Source organism: Hippoglossus hippoglossus, chromosome 8 (assembly GCF_009819705.1).
Source record: "Hippoglossus hippoglossus isolate fHipHip1 chromosome 8, fHipHip1.pri, whole genome shotgun sequence".
In the NCBI taxonomy this organism is placed as follows: domain Eukaryota; kingdom Metazoa; phylum Chordata; class Actinopteri; order Pleuronectiformes; family Pleuronectidae; genus Hippoglossus; species Hippoglossus hippoglossus.
The window spans coordinates 2,312,911-2,325,617 of record NC_047158.1 but is presented as its reverse complement, the minus strand read 5'-3'; the positions used below and the strand labels follow the sequence as shown (position 1 = coordinate 2,325,617).

The window sequence follows — 12,707 nt, the reverse complement described above, 5'->3', positions numbered from 1 at the left end:
GTTTGTCTTCCCTCCTCAGGCCTCTGAACAGTACTATCAGTGCTCACCATTTGTAGACACTACAGTGACTGTAGAGGTACAGCAAGATAAAAAAAATCTCCCTCTCACCCTCCTTTGGGGAGTGGTATTGTCATTCCTCAATCTCTGGTCCTCTAGCAGAGGTCTGGGAGTTTGAGGGTTCTGCGCAGTATCTTAGCTGTTCCTAGGACTGCACTCTTCTGGATTAAGGCATCAGATGTTGATCCTGGAATCTGTTGGAGCCACTCTCCCAGTTTGGGGGGCACAGCCCCCAGTGCTCCTATTACCACGGGGATCACATTAGTCTTGACCTTCCACATTTCTTCCAGCTGTTCTTTCAACCCTTGGTACCTCTCAATCTTTTCATGTTCCTTCTTTCTGATGTTGCTGTCAGCCGGTATTGTCACATCTACTATTACATTCATATAAATATTCATATACATTCATATAAATATTCTCAGCTGTTATTTACCCTTCAGTTCTTTCAAAATAACCTGATGTCCTCATTTCCTTTGGGAGGCATTTTCATCTCGCAAACTAGTTAATGCTTAACCCCTGAAATTTGAATACGATACCAACTTGGAGGGGTCGTTGCATTTTTAACTCTAAATAGCCTACTAAGGGTTTCAAATTCACCACTGCTCATCAACAAATCCATGGCTGCTGCTACTGCAGGCTGCAACTGGTCAACCACGTACAATGTAGTCTGAAGTTAAGGGTTGCCAGATCAAAGTCAAGCATCTCCCATATCCCTTCCTTTCATCCTTTATCATAGCAACCAACATATTGCGAAAACTCACAAACCTGGTAACTCTTACCTGGTCCATAGATCTTACTGGCAACAACCTGGTAAAAATAATTTGAGATAGGTAAATGGAATGGGCAGTTTAGTGTTACCTTAGCCTCAAGGTCACAAGGTCTATACCCAAATCTAAACACACGGTAGAAGTCCCCACAAATGTGTTTGCTTTCCGCTTGTGTCCAGTTCATCCCAATTCAGCTCCACATGTTAAAGTCTGTACACTGCTGCTCTTCCATCCTATGAAGTCACTGCCTGTTTTTTTCCCTAATATTATGGATCATAATGAAATTCCGGTCACAAGCACCCAATTCCCCTGAATAATGCTCAGGTGTGGGAATGAACGGCTCTCTGAGGCATGGAGGCTGAGCAGGGAGTAAGAGCGGAGGCAGAAGGAGCAGGAGGGTCATCCGCAGGGACTGGAGCAACATCGCAGGGAGAGGAAGCAGTGAGATGAGTGGTTACTTGATCCCAGTGAGTGCTGAGCCGGGCAACATTTGTATTGAGGGTTTGTAGCATTTCCACCACGTCGTGCAGAGTCCGCTGGTGCTGACCCACTAATGCTCCTTGAGCAGCCAGGGCTTGGCGGAGGGTATCTATGTCTGCCGGGTCCATAGTTTGGCAAGACTTTTATGTTTCGTTTTGAACTAGACCAGAAAGCAGACACAGAAAGGGATTGGTTTGTAAAAGAGAAAAGAGTCTTTTTAAAGAAGCGTTGAGGCAGGCAGGTAACAAGCTGGTGGCTGGCTGAGACTTAGCAGGTGATCCTGTGAGATGGAGATAAGGGTTGGCTCTGGCGATCCTGAGGCACAAAAGGAAAAAAGAGCATTAGGAGGTTTCACGAGAAGCATACAGAATAGTTTTCACTAGAAGACGTTTTAGATCGTCCGAGAGTTAGTACCACTGAGGTGACTGAACAATCTGATGATAAGTGAAGAGAAGGCCGGGGATCTTGTAAGGCTGCTGATTGGGAGATCGAGACCAGTTGTGGAACTTGCGCTAAGTGCCAGGACTGCCACACTCACACACAGGGAAGGAGGAGACAGCGAGAGGAATGCAGAAAATAGGGAAAACACAGGAGTAACGGCCTGAGCTTTAACAAACCTTTACACTTGAACAAATATCAATGTGATGATAACTACCTAAAATAACAGAAATGATTTGACATGTATCTGGCTCTTTAGTTTGGTCTATGTCCAATACACTAGCATATAGGAGGTGGGGGGTTATGACCTATACTGCAGCCAGCCACTTTTGCCATTGCTTTGGGGAGTTGTCATGTCATCCATCTTAATATACAATCTGTTTCAAATTCCTCTCAGAAAGTCTGGTTGTTGTAACAAGGTTTGCAAAATACCCTAGAGGTGTTTTGAAGGCCGTTTTTCCACCCCCTCTCTTTGATGCTCATCAGGGGCCTGATTTATAACCCTTTTATATGCAAAAAACTGGGTCTGAAAGATGTGTACGCCAAATGTTCAACTCTCTACACACAAACTTGATGAAAGAATGTGGGCACTGACTCAGGCCTACAAACATTTTAGCGGCGATGCAACATCAGTTGGTGAAGTGAAGCAGATTATAGATCCACTTTATCATATATATGAAACTAGCAGTTATTATTATTTATGTTTGGGCCACATAACTATTCCATAAACCTCCTTCATTTGTTAAAGATATCAGTCAACTTAAAGCAAATTATGCTCAAATGCCATAAAAGTTGCAGAGTCAAGCAACTAATACATTTTAAACACTGTGCCTGTATCACCAAGTATGACTTAAGTTTTCAATGCAGAAGCGCAGAGAGCAGGATATGAGGCAGATCCACGCACACACATTTCCAGATGTACTGTTTTTTATGAAGGGAAAATTGCCTTCCGGTGTGCATGTGCAAAGTTTTGAAAATCAAATAATTTTTTGGGTGTACCCCAGTTTTGGCTTTTGAGCACACGTACACTTTAAGTATGAATCCTACACATTTTTTTTATAAACAAGGCCCCAGATGATTGGCATTCCTAAAATCTGGTGTAAACTGGAGGAAAGCACAGAAAAAAAAGTTTTACCTTTTTTTTATATTACAGTTTACTACTTGCCTTTTTTAATATTTCAGATACTCTACCATTACTGACAATAATCCATCAATTCATTTACCTTCCATTATGCTACAAACTGTTTATTCTAATCAATGCTGTGAATACCCTTATCTTTCTGATGTTCTCCTTTACACGTGGCATCTGTTGCACTTCTGTCCGTCCTGGGAGAGGGATCCCTCACATGTGGCTCTCTCTGAGGTTTCTACGTTCCTTTTACCCTGTTAAAAGGGTTTTTAGTAGTTTTTCCTTACTCTTGTTGAGGGTTAAGGACAGAGGATGTCACTTCTTGTTAAAGCCCATGAGACAAATTGTGATTTGTGAATATGGGCTATACAAATACAATTGATTGATTGATTGATTGATTTAATGTTGATCGCTACACTTGCAACTGGTAGACTATGTTAACATTTAAAAAAGTTAAGATTAAATAGAAACTAAGGCTTGTTTGAAGAGAGATTCTCAGTTTAAAGCACAAACAAAATTAAATAACTTGCATACACATTTGTATTTTGTTAGAAAAGCTCTCCATTCAATTAGGCTAAGTGGGGGTTCCATCAGAAAGAATATATTAATGACTTATTCATTACTTTCCCTCTCAAAGAGTTTTCCTAACCAGTTATGGGCATTTTCATAACTGAAAAGTTCCCTGATCAGCCACTTGAGAATGGCTCTAAAAGGGTGTCAATCATCTTAGATCTCCATAGTAAAGTTCTCAACTTTACAGCAGAAATAAGCATATTTATAGCCTGGTACAAAAAAGGTTTTTGGTCTAGCCAATTTCTCTATTCATGACAACTTAATGGATGTATTTTTATAGTTAGCATATTTATACACCCGAGCAACACTCCTAATAACATGCCTGAGGCACCTCAACTGGCTCTTTTTGATGCAAAGGAGCAGCAGCTCCACTCCAAGCTCCCTCCAGATGTCCAGACTCCTCAACATATCTCTAAGACTGAGCCCAGTTACCCTACCGAGAGAAGTTATTTTGACCACATCTATCTGTGATCTCCCAAAAGCTTATGGCCATATGAGGTTTGAAATGTACAAACATATAAACCTTTTATTCCTGTAGACTTATTAGCCTGATCAAGTCACCACCATCACCACCCCAACTCCATGTAAAATGGGTAAACAATGGTCTGCAGCTAGCTGGGTCAATGATTCTACAAGAGATTTTTGCAGAAACAGAAGAAGGGAGCAAGGGAAAGAGAGTAGTTTGGATTTTCTACATTTCCTTGAGAGTATAGGATTACTTGTTCATTGGCATATAGCACACTTATATTAATATTACTAGTCACACTGTGAAGTAATGTTTTATAGAGTGGGTCCAAAGTGGCAAGCGCATGTGAGACAGGACACAGGTATTCACAGTATAGTGCAATACTGTTAATTAACTATTGGTGGAGATGATGTGCCAACAACATGCCAGTGAAAAGAAAAGAATACCGCAAGAAGAAAACAATGTAGGTTACTACGGAAGCGTATTGCATTCACTTGAAAAAAAAAAAAGTTCTGTTTTTCTGAGATAACTAACTCGGAAATTCCGAGATAAGTTCTGTTTTTCTGAAAAAAATAAATAAAAGTTCTGTTTTTCCGAGATAACTATCTCGGAAATTCCGAGATAAGTTCTGTTTTTCTAATTAATTTTTTTAAACTTTTTTTTTTCAAAAAGTTTATTTTGAAAGTGAAGTTCCTGTATAGACGCGGACTTACTGTTATGAATCTGTAACTTCACAAAGGAAAAGTTTAATGTTTTAGCGACCCTCCGAAGAGGCACACGCTCTTACGGTGTTGTTTAGGGAAGTTTCAAATAAACCTGAAAACATCAGTTGAAAGTCTCGACCATCTTTCGGGGATATGCTTGTTAGGATTTTAATAATATAATTAGACACTATAGCCCCGAAAAGGATCGATTTTACGCGCACCATGTTTGTACCTTAACAGAAAGAATTAATGTTTTGTTATGTGTTAGGACTGTAATCCATGGCATACAATACACTGTACTTAAACTTGTTCTCATACATAAACCTTTATATATATTACAGTATTCCTTTAGCTTTATTCAACATCACACATACATGAATGCACTGTGCTCATTAAGACACTGTGACCTATGCCTTAGAAAGAAATCAAGAAGCTGCCCCAGCTTCTGAAGGCCAGATAGGAAAGGCGTTGTCTTGTCTGATGAATACGCATGCTTACGCACACAGAACATACAGCCGATAAAGCAGAAACACAATGTTTCTCACTCCAATGAACAACAAACACCGTATCTGTAAAACTACTGAAGACTCACAAAGCTTCAGCCGGATAAAGGCTTGTTTTTAATACACAAAACTTAACACTGTCAGAATGTGAAGATTTGCCCAGCTACTATCAAAGGAGTGACGAACCTGGGAGCGGCTCCTCATCATTGGTGGATTCCAGTTCCAAGAGGCTGGGACCAGCCTGTTCACTAGCAACGGTGACTCCCCCTCGTTATTGACCAATGAAGTTCTACCTACTATTATAAATATTGCACCCGCCGTCCGTTCGGGGCGACTCTTGACTACCCCGAGCTACTGACTAAAGCCGAGGCTGTGCATTGAGTGCCCATAGCTATGCTGTACCTTTTCATTGCTTCTAAATAAATACTTTTTGAACCAAAACCGACCCTTCTCATACCTAAGGATAAAATAACACGACATGCTACAGATAGATAAAGGATAGTTTTCATTTTTGTCCATAATTCAAATATTTCGTTTGTTAGTGTAAGCTATTTTATTTAGTGGCTTTATTATGGAAGATTGATGTGTAGTTCCTGTTATAAGCAGGGTGTTGGTTGGGACTCTTGTTTTGAAAGGGGTTCTAACGGAGGAGGGTTCTGTCGATAGAGAAGTTTTGAAGTATGAAGGAAAGTAACCGGGTGTGATTCCGGCAGAGGCCTGTGACAGTATAAGAGAACAACACGCTCGGCTACATTAGTCTTTTGTGGTTCACTTGTTATTTATACAGAAGGAGAGTCTGACAGTTTGAAGCGACGCTATACGTCATGGCGCTAATACAAGAAATCGTGCCAAACAAAAGACTGTCAGCAGTTACATGCAGCCCGCTGAACAAGGGCTCTATGCGAAACGTCCATGCAAAATGTAACTTCATCAAAATACTAGATTACAATTATCTTATTATTATTCAAGTGAATGCAATACGCTTCCGTATATTAGGGCCATGACATATAGCGTCTATACAGGAAATTCACTTTCAAAATAAACGCATGTAAAAAAAAGCTCTGTTTTTCTAATTAATTTTTTTCCTGTTTTTCCGAGATAATTATCTCGGAAAAACAGAAAAAAAAATTATCTCGGAATTTCCGAGATAGTTATCTCAGAAAAAAAGAACTTTTTTTTTTTTCTTTTTCAGAAAAACAGAACTTATCTGGAAATTTCCGAGTTAGTTATCTCAGAAAAACAGAACTTTTTTTTTTTTCAAGTGAATGCAATACGCTTCCGTAGTAACCTACATTGTTTTCTTCTTGCGGTATTCTTTTCTTTTCACTGGCATGTTGTTGGCACATCATCTCCACCAATAGTTAATTAACAGTATTGCACTATACTGTGAATACAGTATTCACATGCGCTTGCCACTTTGGACCCACTCTATAAAACATTACTTCACAGTAATTTTTTTTCAAGTGAATGCAATACGCTTCCGTAGGTTCAATTTAAAAATAATAAAGATACTGATAGTTAGATTTTTTGGGGGAAATTGCATAAATTTTACTTACACTTATGTAAATAGAAAAAGATAAGATAAGATAAGATTGTCCTTTATTAGTCCCACAATGGGTAAATTCTCAACAAATCTCAGTAAAACAAAAACACACAAAAGAGAGTAAGAAAGAACGAAAAAGGACGAAGTTAGAGAGAAAAAAGGGCTCAGAGTGAAGCAGAGCTGCTGCAACAGTCGGCCACTAGGGAGGCACCATCTTCATGAACTAAAAGATATATGTTGTACAATATAGTAGTGTCAGCAGTAAAATAACAGTAAAACTACCTTCCCATACCATTCAAGAGAAAACACACAGCAGGTAGCCAATATCAGGAAGCATGAATAAAAGCATGGGTAAAAATGCACATCTCACAGTTGCATAGTGTTCCTAATACTCAAGAAGCACCGTAAGTATATACAAGAACAGATCATGTAAAGATATTATATAAGGATGTTTGGATGTTTTCATAGAATCATGCACAGTACATGTGTCTTGTGTAATATGCTTTTCTTTTGGCAGCCTTCATATTGACTCATAACATGCCAGGGAGAGGAGCTGACATTGGTATTATTTCAGTTTCACTCAAGAGATTTTCTTTGTTTGTCTTGGGACCAACATGGTCACTATCAGGATGACACAGGACCAACAGACGCTGATGAGGACAGAAAATTCAACAGATTTATTATTAAATTCATATAATAGACATTCTATATGATGAAAATAATAAAAAGTCAAACAGTATGAAAAAGTAGGCAGGATGTATTGGTGTTCTTACCTGTCTGAGGGAGCCCTTGGTGAGGCAGATCTTGCCAATAGCCCAGATGGGTATAACAATTATAGAGGAGAGGGCTATGGCCCAGCCCAGATAGTAGGACCAGTCTGGATACACATAGTTCCCAAATGTCAGGGGCTGATAGTCCACAAAGGAGCCGATGAAGCCAACCTGAAGGCAAATAGACACATAAAATACAAATTCTCTGGACACACTGAACTAACACCATTGGATCTCCCAGTTATTTATCGTTATCTTACAGATTTAACATGATGGTTTTGAAAGGTTTACATATTCAAATTATTACAATATTTTGCTGTCAAAAATCAGAAAAAATTGCTCATGCAAACCAACTTAGGGGGGACTCATTACTCCTTGTTGCTGCCTATCTTTAGCAATAACTGTAGTTGTTTTCTTTGTTCATAGTGTGTAACTCACCATGCAGATCAGTGGTGTAAAGCAACACCAACACAGTTTGAAAAGAAGCCACGGCCTCTGTCCTGTCATCTCCTCAACTGCATCACACATCCGCTCAGCACCTGAATGACAAACATAGTTAGTAATGTAACAGGTTAAAAGGACAGGCCGTAGAATAAATCTAATATGACTAATAGACTGGCCTGTAACAAGTAGCTGTTTGTATGGAGGCTAAAAACACGGTGTAAATGACCTTGTTTCGAGTCGAATGTGAATGTTGGGGCTTGCAGACACTTTGATGACACCACACAAGCAGTATGTAGGCATGTTATGTTTTTTCCGTTGTTTTATTACGTCTGAAGAATGACTCACCATTGACTTCAATTGTATTGGATTCTGCTATAAAAAAGTTTACCCTTGTGACTCCAGAAGTGTTTTGTGGACTCAAAGACCCCACCCCTCCATCGGCATAGTGGTGAGTAGATAATGACTGAATTTATAATTGCAAACCTAGAGATGTTTAAGTTGCACTTAGGAGTTGTCTGGTAAACAGTCAAGTTTTTTTTTTTACCAAAAAACAGAATACTGCCTATTTGCTATGAACCCAGCGGACAGCATAGCCTTGCAATGAACCCTGCAGCAAGTGCAGTACAAACCACTTTCTATCTTAACGGGTCTTCTGACTCTGTGGCAGAGACCCTCATCCAAGCCTTTTGCCCTGCTCCCCCCAACACTTCATCCCAGAACCTATGATCCTCAGGTACGGGTCTGCTCACCATCCCCTGCGAGGAGAGTTTGATATGGTGGTGCCTGAGGGGCACCCTGTACCTGTAACGGGAGGAGCTGGTACTATGGAGGATGTGAGGTGGATCTGAGATGATTTGGGGACTTGTATGATTATAGTTTATCTGGCTGTTCGGTGGAGTAGAAATTAATTGAAGATTACATGTTTGAAATTATTTTATTCTGGGGAAGGATTTCCGCCAATTAAGTTTGCTCCCCCATTTTAACACAATACTCTCAAATATGACTTACCAAAGACCCACCCAACAGCTACACACTGGACCAGAGACACACAGGTTATACATGCTCCACTAGCACCATAGTAATCAATCAGCTGGAACAGATAGATTCCTCCCTGGAGAACAGACAACAGGGATATGTAATTATGTGTATATGTAATTTCACTTAAATAAATCCTCCCCTATAATAATTCTTTGATTGTTAGGTGCTGTGCTTGGGTAAGGTCACATCATTTTGTGGAGTACCTGAGTGGTGAGAAGGATATGCAAGATGAAGCAGACAGAGCAGAGGAGGAGGAGTAAGATTTCTCTACGCCAGGGTCTGCGCATCGTCTCTGGGAACAAGTCAATCACTGATGATGTTATTGTTTCCAAACCTGTAAACTAAAATGTAAAGGGACAGAATAGAGATTCAACAGATTATTACATTTGTAGCGCCTCTCCGTCATGGTACACTGAAAACTTTAAAAGTATATGTATGAAAGCATATTGGCAGGCCAGACTCTGTGATAAGAATGTGATTCATGAACAAAAATCTTAACAAAAATAGGAAAGAAAGAAAGATTGGCCAAAAGAAAAAAGTTCTAAGTCTCTGCTTTCATTTGATATATAGTTTGTGTTGTTAGCATGAAATAACATGATACTCAGTGACTATTTTTTGGACATACACAGTTTATCACATGCTGATTGAGTTGCTTAGTGTTGGAACTGTATTTTGTGACATGGCTATGTTGCTAGGTGTGTGACATGCTCCTTCCTATATGTTGTGCTCTGTGAGATGGGCGGTTGCCCCTGGTATCATGAGTGTCAGGATTAATTTAAAGTCACCCCTGTCTGTCATTCCATAATAGTATGCAGTTGTTCATTTAGTTTGGGATGTGGCAGTCATTAGGGGGCTGGGGATGTGTGGGTAGGGTAAGGAATTTTTCACCATCCTCACACATTACATCTGCACAATACCATTATGAGAATAGAGCCCTCTCTTCTCTCCCAGCAATACCCAAGATCAGGATATAGATAACGGGCCAACTAGCAGTACATTGTAGTGTCATGGACTTTCATATCTAACTCAGATGCCCCAGACAAAGAGGCACCAACTCCAACTCTTTTGCGTATTTCACCAGTGGCAAGACATAAGGACACAACATGATTTAGGAATGCATACTTTAGGTTTAACTATCAAATAGGATACAAAAACCTTTATGTCCAATAGAGAGTGACAGCAATTCTAGCCTTTCATGGATGTGCTGTTAGAATGGTGCAAGACATCTTCAGACTTGGAGGTGACAATTGCTCATGTTACTCTGTTAGCGTTTGTATATTGTTCCACCTTCTGGTCTCCTTGATGCATCAAGTCTACAATAAACTCTTCTTCATAATCTCCTTTCACCAGCTTCCAAAAAACTTCCATCACAGGTAGGAGGAGGTTCTATTTGAAAAGAATAACTCGGAGCAGCTCATTTAAAATTAAAAAGACATGAATGTGAACTACTTAATTTATTGCACAACACTGGCCCTGGATTTCCCCTCACCGGACTCTACTGTCTTCCCCTGAATCCCCCTTGCACTAAAGACTCTATCACAATGGTTTGGTAGTTTGGGTTTGTTGAAAAAGAGATCTTAGAATAGTTGATTGTGTGTGTATATATATATATATATATATATATATATATATATATATATATATATATATATTTACATATACATAATTGGAGATATTTTACCGTTGTGTCCAGACCCAACAGAATGAGCATGATGAAGAAGCAGGCAGCCCACAACTGAGGCAGGGGCATCATGGCTGCAGCCTGAGGAAATGCAATGAACGCCAGCCCAGGCCCTTGAAGAACAGAAAAGACATTTAAATTGTCTACTTCTCCACTTGTCTTTTATTAGATCTTTGTCCTTCTGCAGCATAAGTCTGTGGGCAGGTAAATGCATGTTTTATAGACAGAGTCTCTAAGTTTCAAGTCATACCTGAATCAACAACCATGTTGATGGGAATTCCCTGAGCCTGAGCCATAAAGCCCAGAGCAGAGAAGACAGCAAACCCAGCAATGAAGCTGGTGCAACTGTTCAGCAGACACAACCACAGACTGTCCCTGTAAACACACAGAGCTTTGAAATGCCCAACTCTGAGATACTTGACATGTATAAGATTAATTAGTTTAAAAAACATAAAGAGCAGATTTGAGCTACCTACATTCTTTCATTCTTCCCCCCAGTATTGTTATGATTCAGTCGTTCCTATTTATGTTTTCAGATATTTTGAGAGAATCTCATACCTTTTATTTGATTGCAACAGTGGAAATGTGGGGACAGTGAGTTGGGCAATGACATGGATTCAAATGACCCGGCTGGCAAGGAGTCAAGTTAGAGCCTTTATGGTCAGAGAAATTACACCCATGTAGTCTACTCCCTAATTATTCAGCTAACATGTGACCCAGTGTGTTCTCACTTATTCATCCATGATTAACATCCATCATTTACATCCATTTTGGACCATCTCTTCCAATGCCATGCATTTCAGAATCATTCCACTAAAAATAGGTTTGGGGAGTCAGTGCATTGCTCTTCATTGGTGATGCAGAGCAGGACAAACAGTTGGAGGGGTTGGGATTATGGATTGTTTAATCTTTTTTTGTTCTCCTGTCTACATATTTAATGCTTACACTTGGTAGCAGTGTATGATTGATGTATGAAAGTGCTGCACATAGATGCACTGTATGAATGTGTATGTAAATGGGTAAATGGCAAAACTGCTCTGTAAAGTGCTTTGAGTGGTTATCAAGACTAGAAAAGAGTTTTATAACTACAGACCATTTAGGAATCCCTCGGCTGACCCTTAAACTCGTTTAGCCTGCTTTTTGAACCAATCTGTTTGCCTGTCTGTCCACCTGATCAAACCTGCTTTTCTTTGTTTTCAGGATTACCTGTCTGTCCATTTTCTCCCTACCTAACATGCTCAGCTAGCACACTCCACAGCCCTATCGGACTGCACCCTGCATCGGACTACTGATCACATGGTTTACCTGTAACAGTTGTTCTTGAATTTATTGTAGCTGCCCAGTGTGGTTAGTGTCCCTGCTCCAACACCATAGGAGAAGAGGACCTGAGTGCCGGCTTCCATCCACACCTGATTAACAAAAGTGAAAAACCATGTGTAATAAGGTCATCGTTGTGTCAGAGAAACTGCTCTTACATATACATTCATTTTTCCTCTACAACAGACTAAATTAATTCACTTTTAAAAACATTTCAGGCACATAGCATCACGTTATGTTTTCACAAATGCCACCACTCAAACATAAAACTTCATGATTTATCTAAGGTGTCTCACCTGAAGGTCTGCCAGACGAGAAGGTTCTGGATAAAGGTAATAGACCACACCCTGCCAGGCTCCTGGTAGTGTCAAGCCCCTGACCAGCAGAATGACCAACATTACATAGGGGAACACTGCCGTGACATACACCACCTGAAATTTCAGTGGATAGATAACATATTTCTGTGTCAGGTTACAGAAGCACTGACCCTATGATACTGATAGTGTTGGTTACATCTTTAAGTAGAGCACTGTGTTTCAAAAACAGAAACAACATATGAAATCAAGGACTGCTTTAATGCCATGTCAGCACAATTGAAAGAGTAAGAAAATATCAAATTTTTTAAGACTTGATACAAGTGTTCAAGAACTTTTCCTGGACAGTAATAAGTGTTAGCTCTGCAACAGATACAAATAAAAGCCTCCATTCTGCCATTTGACCTGTTTGAAGCAGCCAATATGTTGTAAATTAAGTGATACTGTACTTTAGGGTTCAGAGTAACTTTATACATTGCTACA

General features: G+C 39.8%; 1 protein-coding gene across 2 annotated transcripts in view; it reads right to left on the bottom strand.

The window, feature by feature from the left end:
* Nucleotides 1–6,611: 6,611 nt before the first annotated feature.
* LOC117766883 (sodium- and chloride-dependent GABA transporter 2-like) overlaps nucleotides 6,612–12,707 on the bottom strand; it is a 33,868-nt gene continuing 27,772 nt past the window's right edge. For both annotated transcript variants that reach the window (XM_034594301.1, XM_034594302.1), the window contains 9 exons: nucleotides 12,207–12,341; nucleotides 11,899–12,002; nucleotides 10,844–10,968; nucleotides 10,594–10,706; nucleotides 9,116–9,253; nucleotides 8,883–8,985; nucleotides 7,869–7,969; nucleotides 7,434–7,601; nucleotides 6,612–7,310 (listed from right to left, as the gene is read on the bottom strand). In XM_034594301.1, coding sequence (XP_034450192.1) covers nucleotides 7,191–7,310; nucleotides 7,434–7,601; nucleotides 7,869–7,969; nucleotides 8,883–8,985; nucleotides 9,116–9,253; nucleotides 10,594–10,706; nucleotides 10,844–10,968; nucleotides 11,899–12,002; nucleotides 12,207–12,341 — 1,107 coding nt within the window. In that variant the 3' untranslated portion in view covers nucleotides 6,612–7,190. The remainder of the gene's footprint in view (nucleotides 7,311–7,433; nucleotides 7,602–7,868; nucleotides 7,970–8,882; nucleotides 8,986–9,115; nucleotides 9,254–10,593; nucleotides 10,707–10,843; nucleotides 10,969–11,898; nucleotides 12,003–12,206; nucleotides 12,342–12,707) is intronic.